Source organism: Mustela nivalis (assembly GCF_964662115.1).
Source record: "Mustela nivalis genome assembly, chromosome: 17".
NCBI classification, from domain to species: Eukaryota; Metazoa; Chordata; class Mammalia; order Carnivora; family Mustelidae; genus Mustela; species Mustela nivalis.
In genome coordinates this window covers 21,235,290-21,254,828 of record NC_139036.1, presented here as the reverse complement: position 1 = coordinate 21,254,828, position 19,539 = coordinate 21,235,290, and the positions used below count along the sequence as shown (strand labels likewise).

General features: G+C 36.3%; 1 protein-coding gene across 1 annotated transcript in view; it reads left to right on the top strand.

Annotated features, from left to right (window-relative positions):
* The window catches only part of NLK (nemo like kinase), a 176,621-nt gene that overhangs the window by 96,226 nt on the left and 60,856 nt on the right, over positions 1–19,539 (top strand). Inside the window, exons 2-3 of the mRNA XM_082707137.1 lie at positions 7,846–7,975; positions 16,992–17,047. Coding sequence (XP_082563263.1) covers positions 7,846–7,975; positions 16,992–17,047 — 186 coding nt within the window. The remainder of the gene's footprint in view (positions 1–7,845; positions 7,976–16,991; positions 17,048–19,539) is intronic.

The window sequence follows — 19,539 nt, the reverse complement described above, 5'->3', positions numbered from 1 at the left end:
ATGGATATCTAGTTGTTCTATGCCATACATTGAAAAGAATGTTGTATCTGTCAGGGTCTAGGGAGGAAAAAGAAACCATACCAGTTATTTAAACAGAGTTTTTAATGTGTGTGTGTGTGGGGGGGTACTGATTACCTGTAAAGTTGTTTGTAAAATTTTAAATTGTAGGTAATAAAAAAGACAAGAAGAGTACACTAACAGCTACCTCCTGCTATAGTTAGAAAAATACCATGGAAGAGCTTGGAATTATTAAGACTTAGAACATCGTGCAGCAGTAATTCAGTTATCTAAGGAGAGAATACAAGCTCACTAGTGCTGGTATCTGGGGTGGAGGATGCAGTGAGGCTTGTTCTGCAAACGGGGACTATAAACTGGGCTCAGCTGCAGTTACAGGAAGGCGTTGCCACGGCTGAAGTGAAGAAGTGTTGCTAGGGTGACCCAGAAACAAGAGACAGGCAGGTAGCCCACAGGAAGGGGCAAGTCCCCTTTTACTCCTACAACTCTGTAGTCTGCTCTAAAGCCCCATATTGGGAGATCCCAACATGGAACTAGTTGGCAAAACCAAAATGTGGTTTGCGGAGTTGTAGCCGCAATATTATAGAGTTGTGTTTAAACAGATGGGTTTGAACCTGAGAGACAATAGCTTATGGCACAGCCTTCCTTTCTACAAAGACACCTTTATGACAAGCCAAGTGGCTCTGTATATGTGAGAGTCTGTTTTGGGGTCATATTTCCATTTCTTTGGTCTTGCTCCAGAGTTATGTTATCTAAACTATTGTGTCTTTATGTTAAGTTTTCATATGTGGTAGAGCAATTTTGCCCACCTTCTTCAAGAGTGTTTTAGCAGTCCATGGCATATTTGCATTTCCATAAAGACTTAAAACTAATTTGTGTAGTTTCATGAAAAGAAAACCTTTTGGGGTTTTGGTTGGAATTTCACTGAATCTATAAATCAGTTTGGAGAGAATTGAAATTTTTATAATATGAGTTCTCTAGTCCGTGAATATGTTATGTCTCTTCATTTATTTATGTCTTTAATTTCTCCCAATAATGTTTTTTAGTCTTTATGTAGAGGTGTTGCTTACTTAGCTTTTGTTAGCTTTAATCCCAGATACCAGATATTTTTATATTATAAATAGTATCTTTAATTTTTTTCACTTCATTGTTTTTATTTTGAAAAATTTTAAACATGTATTTTCTTTATTTTTGAATAGTTTGACCTCATTACACCGATCACCAGATTCAGTAATTATCAACATTTTCTTCATTTGTTTCAACAGTCCTTGATGAAGTATTTTAAGGGAAATCTTTTTTTTTTTTTAAGATTTTATTTATTTATTTGACAGACAGAGATCGTAACTAGGCAGAGAGGCAGGCAGAGAGAGAGGAAAGGAAGCAGGCTCCCTGCCGAGCAAGAGAGCCAGATGCAGGGCTTGATCCCAGGACCCCAGGATCATGACCCAAGCCAAAGGCAGAGGCTTTAACCCACTGAACCACCCAGGTACCCCAAGGGAAATCTTAAGTCTCTTATCATTTCACCTATGTATATGTAAGTATACATTCCTAGAACATATGGACATTTGATTTATAACCATAATTCCAAGCCATATTCAGATTTTCCTTTTTATTTCAAAATTTACATTTTACTGGTATGTTGGTTGGTATGTTCACTTTACTTTTAAACTAACAGCATACTAGGACTTAAATTTTATGTTAAGTAATTATTAAAATATTAGCCTCTAAAATATTAAATAATAAACAATTAAACACAGATTTTTCCAGTCATGTGAACTTTGCATTTCTTTTTTAATTTTTAATTTTTTATTAACATATAATGTACTGTTAGCCCCAGGGGGTACTGGTCTGTGAAACTTTGCATTTCTAAATTCATTATAGTTTTTCAACATCATCAAAATTGTGCTGCTATAAACCTGTGTAAATAAAACCATTCTTTTATTTGGTATCTTCTATATTTTTCAATCTAATGTGCAACAAAAATTGCCATTCTTTATTTTTTTTTTTTTAAATCTCTGTATTTCTCAGTATTCCTATTACCGAACACATCTTTCAAGAAGTCATCGGTGGGATTAAAAGCAAGCACATTTTTGTGTTACATAGTTTTTGTTTTGGTTATCCCTTATAACCCTTTTTCAGCATAAATTGTTAAAATGTAAGAAGAAGGTGCAGTTGTGAATTTTTTTCTTTTATCTTTGTACAGAAACCTGTCTTTCATTGCGGGTGGTTCTCCTTCCCATACAATATTCGTGGGTCTGTTTCTAGGAGAGGACTGTGGGCAGTGGGCCATGGAGACTTCCTAGAGTTAGTATGCTAGGCTGTGTCATGTTCACCCACCAATGTGAGAAAATCCCTACTGAAAAGACAGTGTGGCAACTTTCCTGCAGGCACGTCATACTCCTCACAAAGATATTTGACAGTGACTAAGGAGTAAGAGTCTCTATGTCTTTCCCAGCATCTGGAGCAAGGATGAAATTATTAATTCATGGTTTAAAGGACTAATATTCTTTCGGGCCAACAAGAATTAATAGAAGAGGATTTTGCATCTATATTTTAACTTAACCAATAATAATTGGTGGGGGGCTGGGGTCTTAAAAGTTAGATCTTATTCATTAGTAACAAGTATTTGAAAATAAATATGACAGCCTGATATTGGGTGATTTGCCTGTGTCTTATTTCTCCTCCCTTACCAGCACCCCTGGGGATCTCACTACAGATCAGAATGGCTCAGGGATGTCTCACCTGCTGGGATCACTGCTATTTATACTTATTTAAACACAGAGTTAGAGGATGTTTAAGTTCATATTTAACTCTTTCAAGTAAATGTAGATGTTTTGCTTCTTCTGATCAATATTGGAATGTAAAGATACAAGGAAAAGAATGAACAATTTTACTGCTTCAGTTTAGCTGTTACATAAGTCTTTTTTCCGGGGCGCCTGGGTGGCTCAGTGGGTTAAGCCGCTGCCTTCGGCTCAGGTCATGATCTCAGGGTCCTGGGATCGAGTCCCGCATCGGGCTTTCTGCTCAGCAGGGAGCCTGCTTCCCTCTCTCTCTCTGCCTGCCTCTCTGTCTACTGTGATCTCTGTCTGTCAAATAAACAAATAAAATCTTTTTTAAAAAAAATAAATAAATAATAAGTCTTTTTTCCTTATAATATCAGATTAACAAATTTGAGGATCAGCTCAGTAGAAGTATCTTGGGGGAAAAAAAAAGGAACTCTTTCTTATATGTTATATGTAGAACTAACTCAACAAATACCAAATTTGGATGAACATAAAAGAGAAACCAAACATCAGAAAACCCCAACTGATGGAACAAATTACCTAACCATGAGCATCTTTTTTCATAAATCTTTGGGTGGAAGCAGGGAAAGTTTATTCCTCTGAATAATGTGCAACTTTATGAATTATGTCGAAGTACACGAACTATAGCCTGTTAAAATTATGGTTAGAAAGACCAAAGACATGTAAAAATAAATTCCTCATTCCTTGGGGCGCCTGGGTGGCTCAGTCGTTAAGCATCTGCCTTTGGCTCTTTGGGCTCGGGTTGTGATCCGAGGGTCCTGGGATAGAGCCCCACATCAGGCTCTCTGCTCAGAGGGGAGCCTGCTTCCTTCTCTCTCTCTGCCTGCCTCTCTGCCTACTTGTGATCTCTGTCTGTGAAATAAATAAATAAGATCTTTAAAGAAAAAAAAAATTCCTTATTCCTTAACCTATGGGGTCCTTGAACATATAAAAGGGACTAAGTTACAGATAAGATACATTCTTTTTTAAGATTTATTCGTTGTCAGAAATTTTACCTCATAGTTTGTGATTATTTTCTCAAGCTGACTTAATCTAAATACAAGTAAAGATAACTTTTAAGGAAATGAATTTCAAAATGAATGCAAAGGCAATAATCTAAATATTTAGTCTAGTTAGGAGGTTCTGTTACTGAGGTACATACTGTATTGGTACAGTTGACGTAGTAATTGTAGTGTGTATAGCAAAAAATAGAAGATTGCTGATTACAAGTTTATGTGAATAGAATTAGAAGAACCTGATTTTCTCAATCTGAGTGAAACATTCTCATTATAAATTATTTATTTGCTTTGAATAGTTAAGAACCTGTACCAGAAAAATGAACTTGAAAACTGCTAACCCAAGTGGGGGAAAGTTTCTTCTTATAAAATGAATGTAGAGCATATAATTTCTTGGAAATTCTTGCTTAGTAGTTATACTAATCTAAAGCTGTTCTAATGTTGGGTTCAAGTGCTTGGGAAAGTATCCCCAATAAGCTTCACTCTCGTTTTATTCCAACCCTTCTGCTTGTCCATAATTTAAGCAGATTTGTGGCAATGGTCAGAGTTCCTAGGATTAAGAAAGCTCTACAACAAAACAACCACACCAGATCTAAAAAGCTTTCTATTTTGGTTTTCTGCTCTTTTGGCTGACTATATTTCTCTGAAGAAAGGCTTGTCGATTCTTCTGCTTAAAAAACAGTTGAACTGGTATTTGCAAGGCAGAGAAGGATTGATGTACTCTGGGCAGATGTAAGAAAGGATTCTTTTTCCACAGACCTTAAAACTGTATTTTTTAATATACTGTTTACAGAATCAAACATTGATTTAAAACCTAAGAAGTAAATACCTGTTCTAGCGTAACTTGATTGCCCATGAAGATAATGAGGTGAAATGACAGATGCACTGTTCTATGTAGGGCTTCCAGTGTTTAGTAGAGAAAGTAACTGACCAGTAAGTGAATTGTAGATCAAGGGATGGCTCCTTTTTTTTCCTGAAATGAGGCAAGTTGCCCTAAATGTTGTTCATTATTTCTACAGCTGGAGCTTCATTAACAAGTACAGTTGGAATAACCAGGGTGTTGCAGACACAGAGGAACTAAGCACGGCAAGCCTTTCCGTAACAAAGAAAATAAAAGAATTCCTGTGTAACAGGCTTCCACACTTATCTGTGTTCTGTGGTACTGTTTGAGCTGAATTGAACTAGAGCGTCTGCTACCTCAAGTTGAGAGAACAAACTCAACATGGCGTGAAATTACTGCACAGCCATTCACATTCATTAGTGTTATATTGTTACCAGCCACAGGCATGACTGGCTTTTGCATGAATAATAAAATAAAATTCTACTTTGTGAATTTTACCTTAAAACACTGCAAGGCACAGTACTAACCTTGGGCCAGGAGTAGTAGAGTCAAGACCAATAGAAGTCAGAAGTTGGGAAGAAGTAGTGCTATATGAGGCCTGGGGAAAGGGCCTTGTGTTAAAGCAATTTACTCACTTTTTTAAAACAAGTATTTAATATGTGTGGACTAGCTATTTGGAGACGTTAAAACTATTAAGCTACCATTTGGCAACCATCATAGTAATAGTTGACTCAGGCAAAAATCATCAATGGATGCTAAAGGTCGTGAGTCAAAGTTTGATGAGGAATAGAACAGTTACACAATTACCAAGGGGAAAAGGAGTAATTTTGCAATGTGGCAACCTGACAGACACCTCATCCAAGTGACCAAAGTTAATCACCACAAACGGGGAAAATTGACATCATGTGCCTCCTAATATGTTCACTGAGAAGACTTCACTTCTGTGAGTTATTCCTGTTAAAAATGCCTAATCTGAATCTAATCATGAGAAAACACCACACAAACCCAAATTGAGGAGCAGTTTACAAATAAGTGGCCTGTACTCTTCAAAAATGGCAGTGTCATCAAAGACAAAGGAATGCTAAGTAACTATTCTACATTAAGGAAATCTCAAGAGACACTGGCAACAATGTGTGGTCCAAATTTTTCCTTCCTTCCTATTTCATTGACATTTTTGTCTTCTAGTCTAGTTATAGAAGTGGTGTATTGAACAGGAAAAAAATACTTTTAACAGTCTGAATATAATAATATATCCAGTTTCCTTCTTATTTTATGTTTATGTGTATTTTTAGGCAATGTTGTAGATCTGTTTTGGGTTTAGGTTGTTTTTTGTTGTTCTGTTTTTGTTTTTAATATGGGACACTTCACAAATTTGCATGTTATCCTTGTACAGGGGCTGTGCTAATCTCTGTTATGTTCTAGTTTTAGTATATGTGTTGCTGAAGCCAGCACTGGGTAGGTGTTTTTTAAGCGTTAATCGCCAATGTTAAGTTCAAGTTCAAGCTATTGAAAACCTAAAAATTATAATTCTTAATTATTTTTATCAGATTTTTAGTCAACAGAAGAAGAGTCTTCATGCTATTTTTTTTTTAAGATTTTATTTATGTATTTGACAGAGAGAGACACACCGAGAGAGGGAACACAGTAGGGGGGGTGGGACAGGGAGAAACAGGCTTCCCACTGAACAGGGAGCCCTGTGTGGGGTTCAGTCCCAGGACCCTGGGATCATGAACTGAGCCTACTCCAGGCACCCCCTCATGCTGTTTAAATAGTAGAATGCACCATTTAAAAGTTTTCATGAGCACTTAGGAAGTAAATGATCACTAAGATCGCAAAGATGAATTTATAAAGAAGTCGTGGTATTCGTAAAGAAGTTTGGTATAGTCTTTAGACAGGTTAGTAGGTAACAGGAATGCTTCGTTTTCAGGAAGGCAATTTGATAAGTGATTTCTTGTGGACAAGATGAAGAAATAAACTAGGTGGTTGTAGTTAAATAAGTAATTCAATAATAATTGGATGTTAGGCTCAAAGATGGTTTCTAGTGTTGTATCTGTTGTAGAGATCTATTCTGTCCTGTTCTAAGTTTTAATAACTTGGATAAAGTCATTGATAACCTCTGGAACAGACTTCTAAATGACACAAATCTGGGCAGGATAGCCAAAGCATTGGGTGACTGAAACTGGAACTGAAAGATGATGGTAGCCGAGAATGACAAGCAGGAATCAGCAAAATAAATTTGACAGAAATAAATTCTACAAGGACAACCAGTCGTATATATTGGGTGAAAGGAAAAGACACGTTAAGATAATTTATGGGCCGGGCGCGGTGGCGCGCGCCTGTAGTCCCAGCTACTCAGGAGGCTGAGGCAGGAGGATCGCTTGAGCCCAGGAGTTCTGGGCTGTAGTGCGCTATGCCGATCGGGTGTCCGCACTAAGTTCGGCATCAATATGGTGACCTCCCGGGAGCGGGGGACCACCAGGTTGCCTAAGGAGGGGAGAACCGGCCCAGGTCGGAAACGGAGCAGGTCAAAACTCCCGTGCTGATCAGTAGTGGGATCGCGCCTGTGAATAGCCACTGCAGTCCAGCCTGGGCAACATAGCGAGACCCCGTCTCTTAAAGAAAAAAAAAAAAAAAAAAAAGATAATTTATGGAAAATCACTTATAAAATGGTCAGTTGGCCATATTTAACATTTATTGCTTTGTTTCCTTTCAAAATAAGTAAATTAAGTAAATTAAGTCTGAATTCTCTATGTTTAACTAAACAAAATGACATCTGAATGAACATCTCTTCCATTTTGAATTTGGTTCCAAAAATGAAGCATAAAACTAATTGGACTTAAGTTGTATTAATCTGTACTCACCCCTCATTTTTAAAATGGCTTTACCACTAAAACCCTCCTACCTGAGATGAATTGTTAAGTGACCTCTCAGAAAAAGTGTTTATAAAAATTTAGAGAAGGATTTAAAAAAAAAAAAAGCATGGCAATTAAGTTGGATGGCCAAAACATTCTCTTTGATTTTAAGTGTGTACTTGTTTTAAATCTTCTTTCTCACTGATACTTTTAAACATTAAGTGGATTGAGTAGTCTAAGATAAAGATGATTGTCATGTTCTGAAACATTGAAAAACAAAGCTTGGAATTGATTTCTTTTTTCTTTTTTTCCTTCTCCCCCAAATATTGCTTCTTTAGGTCAGTAACAGATCCAAGAGATGGAAAGAGAGTAGCACTCAAAAAGATGCCCAACGTCTTCCAGAATCTGGTCTCCTGCAAAAGGGTCTTCCGGGAATTGAAGATGTTGTGTTTTTTTAAACATGATAATGTAAGTGAAGTTGATGTTTGAGATAGACTGTTTCCTATGCATGCTTAATTGTATTAGTAGAAAGCAAAAGAGAGTTAAAAAGGGAATGTGTAAGTTATTAAGTTTAGGAACCTGAGACAAATTAGACTATTTTTTGTGAACAATGAGCAAATTTATGTGAATTCTAAGGTGTATCAATCAACAGATAAATATTAATTGATGTAAAACAAATGTTAATAGTTAGCTGAGGAACGATCCTAATATTAAACATAAAAAGAGTGCAGTATGTACTATGAGTGATTTAAGTGGAAATAATTGGTCCCTGATTTTTTTTTTTAAGATTTTATTTATTTATTTGCCAGAGAGATAGAGTACAGGCAGGCAGAATAGCAGGCAGAGGCAGAGGGAGAAGCAGGCTCCCCTCGGAGCAAGGAGCCCGATGTGGGCCTCGATCCCAGGACACTGGGATCATGACCTGAGCCAAAGGCAGCTGCTTAACTGACTGAGCCACCCAAGCATCCCGGTTCCTGATTTTAAATGCTTTATTCTTAACTTTTAATATTTTAAATCAGAGATTAATATAAAAATGTAGGGAAACAGTTTCTTTTCTTAAAAACCAATATAGCTGTTAAAGTAACGTAGGTTAGCTTATTTATGGCTGTGTTTAGAGGATACTCATGGTGTACTCACTCATGATGAAGAGAATCACTGTGGTTTGAGAGATAGTTTCTCCTCAATCCCGAAGTAAACGTTTGATACCTCTAAAACTTACCTGGGGATGTTATGTTAGCATTAGACTCAAGTTTTCGATTTCATGTGAAAAGAAAAACTGCCTCACATTCTTCATTTGGTACTCAACCTATGTTATTTAAATTGCCAAAATAAGAACTTTATCAGAAATACAATAATTACTTGTGAGTCTGACTGCTTGTTTGCACAGGAACTTTAGAACTTTGGCCAAAGTGTAAGTCTCACTTTAAGAGAGAAATTTGGAAAAGTTTGAGGTATTTGGTAAAACTAGGAATATCAAATAGATAGGTTTACTTGAAATTCCTTGCTTTGACATATTTCATTTTATTGATTACTCCTCTTGACATCCATTTTCCTTAAACTTTGTTAAAAAAGTTATTGCTGTCTTCCAGTCAATTGGAACTGCCTAAAAATTGGTTTCAGTGACTTTGAAAATACCACTCGAGTTGCTAATTTATGACTGATCCCTCAAATTTTGTAAGTGATTTAGAAAGGTATCTAGTGCTTGCTTAGTTATTTCTTGAGTTTGAGTACCATCCCAACATCAAAGAGGCCAAACCTTATTTACACTGTTAGAGACTCAAGTAAAGGTATCCATGGTGAAGAAATTTTTTGAAGGAGGGAGTAGTAATTTGCTTAGTAAGGATTTCAGTGGTTTATTATATTCGGACCTAAGTTGGCTTCTTTTATAAAGGAGGGATGGTATAATAGGCTGCTATCTATATATACTGGTATTTTTGCTCGTGACTCATTCCTGTAAGTAACTAATTAAGTTACAAAGGTGGTGTCAGTGAGTAGTGTAAGAAAAGAAATAAGTGAAATTCTTGAAAATCATACCTATCAAAACATAGTAACCAACTGGAGCTCCTGAGCTCTCTCATTAAGTGAGTGCGTATGACTTCTGTGAATATTCAAAAGTGAGACAGATGGTTAGTGATGAAGATGGTATGGCACCACTGTTTTATAAATCATGAATTTATGCTGTGCTCTGAGATCTCCAAAAGCTCCTCAGTGCCACATACCTGGTATGTATGGAATGCCAGTCCAAGAAGCAGCTGGTATTTGATGTGGTTAAGGCAAAAAATGTCTATTACGTCCTATATAGAGGCAGTGAGACATCATGTGGAGGATACAAAACAGGTTTAAAATGTCCTATTTTGAGGAATCAGGTATTTAACACTTATTACTGCGTGTCAGGATGTGTGGTAGAGGCTTTCCATACATTAATTCATTTAATCCTTAAAAATCTTGTCAGATGGGGTTTGTTATCCTTACTTTGCAAAGGAGAAAACCAAAGCTTAGAGTTAAGTAACTTGCCCCAGGTCAGGGTGGCACAAGATTGGAGTCTGTCTTGCTTCAGAGCCCATGTTCATTAATTCAGAAAACATATATTCTGTACATCCTATATTCCTAAACTATTTAGCTTCTAGGGCTTTCTACCCTTAAGGAGTTTAGTAATGTGAAGAATACTATGATTACAGTGCCTTGGGGGGACTGCTTGCATGGTTAAGTATTAAGGCAAGACAGCCTGTTTTATGTATGGAAAAAGCTGGGCAACCAAACCTAGAAGTATATTACAGTCATCAAAGGTGATTCTTAAAAAGACGAATTCATGAGTCTCATCCCAGACCCACTAAATTGGAATCTCTGGGATTGAGGCCCAGGGATCTGTACTTTTTAAAGCTCAGGTGAATGCTGCTACACAAGTACCATAATATTAAGGAAAAGAGAAATTGTTGTAGACTTACAAGCTCAGAGATGCTTTAAACATGGAGAAGATAAACCTTAAGATGAACCTTTTGAGATTAAGATTTGATTGAAAGAAGGAGAAGAGAAGAATGTCATGATGAAAATGGCATTTAGAAAAGATTACCCTGGCCATTGTAGGAAGGTTGGATTTTAATTTGGATGGCATCTAATGTGTCAAGGAATAGTTACAGAGCCCTCGGAGGCTTTGATTTTTCTTTTGAATAGAACTTTCAAAGTCACTGTATCAGGGGCGCCTGGCTTGCTCAGTCGGGGGTCATGAGTTCAAGCCCCATGTTGGGCATAGAGCCTACTTTAAAAAAAAAAAAAGTCACTGTATCAAATTCATTGGTTTTAGCTGATCTAACTGATTGAGATATATACACACAAACTTTTTTTTTTTCTTAAGGATGCATTCACCTTGATACAGTAATGGGTTTAACTTTCTAAAGGTTGTTGTTAGCTAGGCTTATCACCAGAGTCTAGTCAGAATTGGAGCTATTATAAAACCTGGCAAAAATGTTGTCTACTTTACCCATCTATGCACTTGTGCATGCGTTTATGCACACACATAATTGCATATTACCAGCATGGTAAAGGCATGATTGAAGGGGTTTTGTGTTTGGTTTTGTTCTGTTTTGTTTTCAGTTTTGTGCTCCTTTGAGAATCTGATAAAAGCTATGCATCCTCTTTTAGAAAAGTGCACATACACATAATATTTATATCATGTTAGGCTTTTGCTAGTCCTCTAAAGCCCATTCAGAGCCCCCTTAAGGGTCCACTGATTCCTGCAAATATCCCCTGCAATACAAATCTGGGGCTTTTTCTTGTCCTTAGGCAGTAGCACTAAGTATACAGTAGGCAATCAATCTATCTGAAGAATGAGTAAGTAAATGGAAGTGACAGAAAAAAGAAATCTCCCAAGTCTGGCTTGAGAACCTCAGTGATCTCTCTCAGAGTTACTTTTTCCCAGTCTTTTAATTCTGGAATACTCCAGAGGGGTAGAGAAGACAAAGAGGAGATAATAGAGCCAAAGAAGAATGATTCGTTTTTCTTTGTATAGTCTGACCTAAATCAGGGCCTTGGGTTCATAAGTAGGATAAAGAATCATATCAATATGAGACCAACAGGACGCTTCTCTGAATGTAGACATGCTGTTTAACTGCAGTCATTATTAATGCTAATGTTTCTGCTGCTGAGGAGAGTAAAAAGGCAAAGGATGCTATAGACTGGCTTACTTTTCATGGATTTGGTTTTGTTTGCTCTGTACCTAAAATTTTGTGGTACTGGGCAGATTCTTGATGTATTCAAAATAATACATTCTTGTATTCATGAATCAAAAAAGTCAATTCGGTTAATATGCATGTTCTCTCCAAGTTGAGCTTTATATTTAATGATATACCAACCAAAAATCAGCAGGATTTTATATATATGTGCGTGTGAGGAAATTGACAAACATTCTAAAGTTTGTGGAGATTGAAAAGACCTAAAATACTCAAGACAGTCTTGAAGAAGCTGGACAAAGTCTTATCTCTTAACAGATAAATTAATTCAAAATAGATTATAAACTTAAATGTGAAAGGTAAAATAATAAAGCTTCTGTAATAAACATAGGAAAATAATCTTCATGACTTTGAGATATGCAAAGATTTCTTAATGAGACAAGTGAAGCATTAACCATTTTATTTATTTGTTTTTTGAGAGGGGAGCACAGGCAGAGGGAGGGGGCATCTTAAGCAGGCTCCGCACTCAGTGTGAAGACTGATACGGGCCTTGATCTCACCATCTGAGATCATGACCTAAGCCAAAATCCAGTTTAACTGACCTGAGCCAGCCACCCAGGCACTCAAAGCTTTTAACCATTAAAAAAAAAAAATAAATTGCGGACATGAACAACATTAACCTTAAGAATTAATGCTCATCAAAAGTTAAGAGAATGAAAGGACAGGTCTTAGACATATATTCCACAAAAAACTTGTTCCTAGAGTGTATTATGTTAGGCAATTTTAAAACAACTATGTGAGAAAGACCATTAGAAGTAACTATTTTACTTGACATTTTTTGAACTGTAAATTCTGTATCTGAACATCATTTATTTTATAAAGAGCTTCTACAAGTCAAGAAATTTTGCCCATTAGTAAAAGACTTAAGAATTTGACAAAAGAGGATAACCAAATGGCTAATAGGCATGTAACAAAGTGCTCAAAGTCATTAGTCCTCAGAGAAAGGTAAATTAAAAGCATGAGATAATAATATACCCACCAGAGTGGCTAAAATCAAAAAGACTGACAACATCTACTGTTGACAAGAATGCAAATCAACTGAAGTTCTTAACATTGCTGGTGAGAGTAAATTTCTAAAACCACTTAGGAAAACTGGCAGTTTCCACTAAATTTAGGTAAATACACACCTACCCAATGATCCAGCATTTATATTCTTTGGTATACTCCAGACAAATCATATATCCTCCAAAGAACATGTACAGGAGTGTTCATGGCTGCTTTATTCATAATACCTAAAAATTGGAAACAACCCAAATGTCTGCCAGCAGACAGTGGAGTGTCTGGATAAGTACATTGTGTTATAGTCCATTCACATGATGGTATAGTACACACCAATAAAAAGATGAACCACTGATCTGCACATCAATACGGATGAATCTCATAGGCATGACAGTAAAGGAAAAAAGTCATACACAAAGGCTTCATTTTTTATGATTCAATTTGTATGAAGTTCAAGGACAGGCCAAATGAATCTGTGGTGATGGAAATGAGAATAGTGGATACCTCTGAGCAGGGATGGGATTTGACCAGAAAGGGACAAGGGGACCTTCTGGGTTGTTGAAATGCTTAACTTCTTGATCTAGATGTTAACCATGAAGTAAAAATCCATCATATTATATACTTTGTGTAAATATTAATCAGATTACATACTTGGCAGCTGTATTTTACAACTTTTTAAAAATAGTAGTAATTACATAGTCTCCACCTTAAAGAACTTAAAATCTCTTGGGGAGTAAGATTGGGGAAGGGGTAGTTCCTTTGCTAAACATGGGATTTAATTGTATTTTATGAATAGTTAAATTTCTAGTTTTTATATTTAGGATTAGGATTATTTACAGCAGTTGTTTTATTGGTAAAGGGCTAAGAAGAAGAAGCCAGTTTTGTATTGCATAACCAATTTATAGTGAATCTCAACATCACAGAGGTTAAAATTCTAAAAAACTACCACCATAATGGGTTTTTTGTCCAGTTCTTGAAAAGATAAAATAACAGTAATATAAAACAACAGGCATTTAAAAAATTCCAAGCAGAATTTAAAATATTGTACCTTTGAAGCTAACAATCACAGCTAAATGCTTTAGTGCAAATGTCTGACCCTGTTTTTGAGACACTGTTTGGTAATGACCATTATTGACAGATGTATTTTAGTCCATTTTTTTTTTTAATCAGACAAGTCGGCTTGCTTTTTTTTTGTATTTGAGATCCTTTGAAGAGTTGGTGGTATTTGGGGAATACTTTGACTCTTTACAAGTCAAAGTCTTTACAAGAGTCCTCCTATTTACATCATAAGGCTAATCTCACACCCTTGATTCCCACAAATAATGGGGTTATAGAGGGACTCAGGCTATTTAAATAGGGAGTCAGGCATGAAGTCTGGAGTTTGAAACTGGTACTATTCCTTCTTACTTATTTATATCATTTCTGAGATTCTTGGATCATTTCTACTGATCTAAGCACTGGTTTTGCACCTCTGGAAACACTGTGGAATGCCATCCTCTGATAAACATTTTGAGATAAAATAACAGTAATATAAAACAACAGGCATTTAAAAAATTCCAAGCAGAATTTAAAATATTGTACCTTTGAAGCTAACAATCACAGCTAAATGCTTTAGTGCAAATGTCTGACCCTGTTTTATATGGCTTCTCTACAAAAAGCCTCATCAAATCTGGAATAAGAAAGCCTCATTCTTCTCCATCAAGGTTTAAAATGTATGGTTGTCACTTTCTCTAGATAACCTCTAATTATAGCAGATAGATTTGAAGTGTAAAATAGCTTTGTCTAATGGACGCTGTCACTCATTGCATTCTGGTTTCCTCCAAGACAGGATGTGTGTTGTTCAGATACAGAATGGAGAGTCCGAAAGATGTCAAGTAAAACACTAATTTCTGTCTTCCTCAAACATCAAATATTCATGTTAAAAATTGTTCTATCGCATAATCAGAAATGAATTTGTGTGAATTTGTGACTAGCTAATTATAGGGTTTTTAATTTATAGAAATGAAATAATTTATCTTTTATATGTTAAAAATTATTTTTGAAGAAACCAAAAAATCTGTTATCTTTCATTTATACCAAGATTCTAAGTATAAACATTTTAATTCAGAAAGGAAGGATCAAGATTCTTTATAAAGCATCTAAACTATTTTCAAACTTTCATGTATAACTGGTTTTAAAGTGAGTGAAGACTTTCATTACAGGAGGTTTTAGTTTAATTTAGAATTTTAAAGTGACAAATGCTTGGCTGAAAAAAAATGAGCAAAGGTTCTTCCACATGTAAATTGCAAGGGGAAAAGAAAAAGAGGAGAAATCTGTAGGTTAAAACTTAAAACACAAATCAACCGTAAATTGTAAGTCTTATTTAGGTCCTAACTTAGACCAAAAATTAAAAAGAAAAAGAAAATTGTAAATTTCAGAACTGGATATTTGATGGTATTAAAAAACATATAATTTTTGCTGTGAAGTGTGTAAACCTGGTGATTCACAGACCTGTACCCCTGGGGATAAAAATATATGTTTATAAAAAATAAAAAATTAAAAAAAAATAAAAAAATAAAAAACATAATTTTTAGACTTGATAATTATATTTTTTAGAAGTTTTTCTCTTTGGGGCGCTTGGGTGACTCGGTGGGCTAAGTGTCCGACTCTTGAACTCAGGGTTGTGAGTTCAAGCACCACATTATTTAAAAATAAATAAATAAACAAAATAAAAGCTTTCATCTTTTAGTGATGCTTACCGATGTATGGCTGAAATAAGTTTGCTCTTTGCTTCAGAATTATATAGGGAGAGTGGGGGTATAGAAGCAATAATAATTGCATACGTGGATTACTAAGACTGGGTATTGATTACATGAGCATTCTTGATACTGTTCTGTCTACTTTTGTATGTTCGAAATTTTCCATAATAAAAATTTTTTCTTCAAAAAAAAAAAAAAAAACCTTAGCTAAAGATAGAAAATTTGAATTTGTACCACAGTTTATTTCCTGTTAAAAATTTCTTCCCTATTCTTTCACCCTCAGGTTTCTTATTAGTTAGGTAGGTCAGATTCTTCCATGTGAATATCATAGATGGGACTTAAAAGAATAGCTGGACAGCTGGTAGGGGAAGTAGGCCTATTTGTTATGTTTCAAAGGCAGAACTGACTTTGTTAGTATGCTGCTTTATAAAGGACTTGAATTTCAGATGCCTTAAAGTCTTTCCACCCTGGTGACTTCTTTTTTTGTACTTGGAATAAAATCCAAAATGCTTAACAAAAATTTAAAGAGATTTTTATGTGATATATCCCCTGCCTTCCTCTTCTGTTTTATCCCAATCTGTTTTCCTCCCACCCTCTATGTTCCATAAGCACTGGCATTTGTTTCTAGAATTTGCCTGGTTCCTTCTTGCTTCAGTGCCTTTACAGTACCTACTCATTGCCTGGCCAACTCCTATTCGCCCTTCAACTCTTAGTGTTACTTCAGGGAAAAAAAAATTTTTTTTTTAAAGATTTTATTTATCTGAGAGAGAGAGAGAGAATGAGAGAGAACATGAGAGGAGAGAGGTCAGAAGGAGGAGACTCCCTGTTGAGCAGAGAGCCTGCCGTGGGACTTGATCCCAGGACTCCAGGATCATGACCTGAGCCGAAGGCAGTTGCTTAACCAACTGAGCCACCCAGGCGCCTTTCAGGGAAACTTTTGTCCCCATTCCTCTTGACTTTTTCCCTTCAAATAATATTTGTTGTGTAACTGCTTGTTTCTTTAATGCCTTCATAATTACATAGTTGTGTAACTGCTTGTTTCTTTAATGCCTTCCTCACTACTAGTCATGAGAGCAGGGGTAGTATCACTTTTGTTTATCAGTATAACCAAAGAGCCTACTATGGTGCCTGCCAGGTAGAATGTACTTGGTAAACGTTTTTTGAATAGAGGAGTAGAGGAATGAATGATAGATGTGTTTCCTCATGCTCTTAGAGCAACACTGATTGTTAAAAATAATGGCGTTTCAAAACACTTGCCATGTAGCAGTCTGGTGGCATGTGGTAGAGCCCAGTTGGCCCTGTCATTTTAGTTTAGATAGAATTGTCTTTTACATAGTAGTTTTACAAACCCATCTTAGTGTTTAGGACTGTAACTTGACTGATAAATTTAGTTAATCTCCATGAGCAATTGTAACTAAACCTTACATCATTAAAAAGTTAATAGCATTTACTTGCATTTATGTCATATTTTGCTTCCTTTTTAGTTCTCTAAATTTGACTTTTTTTTTTTCCTTTTCTCAGGTACTCTCTGCCCTTGACATACTCCAACCTCCACACATTGACTATTTTGAAGAAATGTATCCTAACCAGGGAATGTGAAAGAAGGGGACAGTATTAATTTATTCTTCTAGCACCTTTGGGGGTTCATGCTTTAAGGTGTATAAAATCTCATCCTTGCAGAGGTGGTTGAGTACCTGGAACCAGGTAATTTTGAAATCCGACAGAGCAGTATTATCGATGTATCCTGAATTGTGATACCATAAAATGGGACTTTGGAGCACATTTTTTTACTTAATCTCCACACAGCCTATGAGATAGGTTATTACCATCCGCATTTTGCAGATGAAGCCAGTGAGGCAGCTATGTTGTATGGAACTCAAGAAAGTTACTCTTGTTGCTATACAACAACTACCTGTCAGTTAAGAAGATAATACTGCCCTTTTTTTCTACCACTTGGTCTAAGGTGAAAATTAAAGAGATAATGTAAGTTAAATCCCAAGTTCTTTGGAGTAATAGTGATGGTGCTGGTAATAGTCATTACTTACGTAAGTTTTTAGCAGATGCCAGGCACAATTCTAAGTTATTTACACATACAAGTTTATTTAATCTCTATAATAACCATCTGGGAGAGAGACTTTAACTGTTCCCATATTACAGAAGAGGAGATTGAGGCACAAAAGATAAAAAAGACTTGACTAAGATCACAGACCTTAGTAGATATTGAGATCGAGGTTCAATTCCAAATGGTGTGACTCTGTGGTCTTTATTTCAACTCCTACATGATTCTCTCAGGATAGAGGCTTTACCATTATATTACTACTGTTAATATGTAAAAATGGTATGTAAGGTATCATGGATGATAATAAACTCTTAAATAATGCCTAGTATTAACTCCTGGGACTGTGCATGAAAATAAAAAATTGGGACATAGGTTAGCCCTAGGAAAAGCATCACGATTTACCATTCTGTATATAACTGGGTAAAACTTGGAGTGAAAGACAGGGAGTCCTAAATCTTTGAATTCAGTGAGCTCAGGACACTAGTTTATTGACCCAAAACTTGTTATTAACACTAGGCCTATGACTTAAGAGTGGAAACCAATATGAAAGCAGGATAGTTTTTCAGACTTAGCAATGAGATTAAAAATCTCATTCTTACACAGGTGGTAGGTAATTCTATACTAGACAATTATCTTTGATAATTTCTTTAGTAACTGGGAACAATTAAGAGCTTCCCTAAGGGAAGGAGAATAGCTAAGCTGACTGGGGAATTGGGAAACGTTGTAAGGTGATAGAATTATCACTGATCAACACTGCTGGGATATTGTGATCTGATAAACCTAGAGCTCTTGAATGCTGTAACCCTTGGTGATATTTTAACCCATGAGTCTTTTACGGAATTAATAAAGGCTTAACTCAGTGGACTTGGGGTGCACCAACCTTGCACTTTCAGAGAAGGGACTGGGTCTTGACCAGCTTCTGGATAACAAGAGCGTCTTTGTATACCTGAGATTTTGGGCCTGGTCAGATAGTTCTTGACATATGCTTATTTAAAGAATTGAGGAAGTTCTTTTCTCCTCTACTGTAGATCAGAAGTAACAACTGAGGAGAAAGCATTGATAATTTCATTTCATAGACTTCCTGAAAATTACCGAGGTAGGGAACTCATGGGAGTGGAGCCATACTTGTGTCATTCTTCCAAAGTAACTTCCTACACCTGGCCAGGAGTCATCTTTATCCTTTTAGTTTGCTGGAAAGGAACCTACATGTTAGAAGCATTCCTATGAATGTGTAATGCTGTTTCTACCTGTTTGTTATTGACGTTGCTGACAACAAACCTTGAAATTAGAAGAAATCTTCTTTATTAAATAAGAATTTTATTGGGCTCCTGGGTGGCTCAGTAGGTTAAAGCCTCTGCCTTTGGCTCAGGTCATGATCTCACGGTCCTGGGATCGAGCCCCACATTGGGCTCTCTGCTCAGCAGGGAGCCTGCTTCCCTCTCTCTCTGCCTGCCTCTCTGCCTACTTGTGATCTCTCTCTCTGTCAAATAAATAAATAAAATATTAAAAAAAAAAAAAGAATTTTATTGTATTGTAGGTTGTGTCACGGGTCCCCAAAATTACCCTCAGGTTCCATGATTTGCTGAAAGAACTCACAAGATCCAGAAAAGGTATTCTAACCATGGCTACAGTTTATTACAGCAAAAAGATACAGATTAAATCAGCAAAGGAAAGTGGTGCATAAGGCAGAGTCCATCAGAAACCAGGTACAAAGTTCCAATTTGGCCTCCCCATAGAATTACACAGATCTTGCTTAATTTTCCCAGTAACAATAGATGACAACACAGATAAATGTTGTCAACTGGGGAGGCTCACTTGAGCCTTAGTGTCCAGGGTTTTTAATCAAGAGGTCAGTCAGGTAGGCATAGAGCACCCACAAGGGCAGACCTTAGTTACTCAGTCTCCAGCACTCCTCCTCTTCTACACCCAGAAGTTAAACTAATACAGCTGGCCCAAGGCCCCAGGCAAACAAAAACAGGTGTCACCATAAATCATACTGTTAGCATAAAC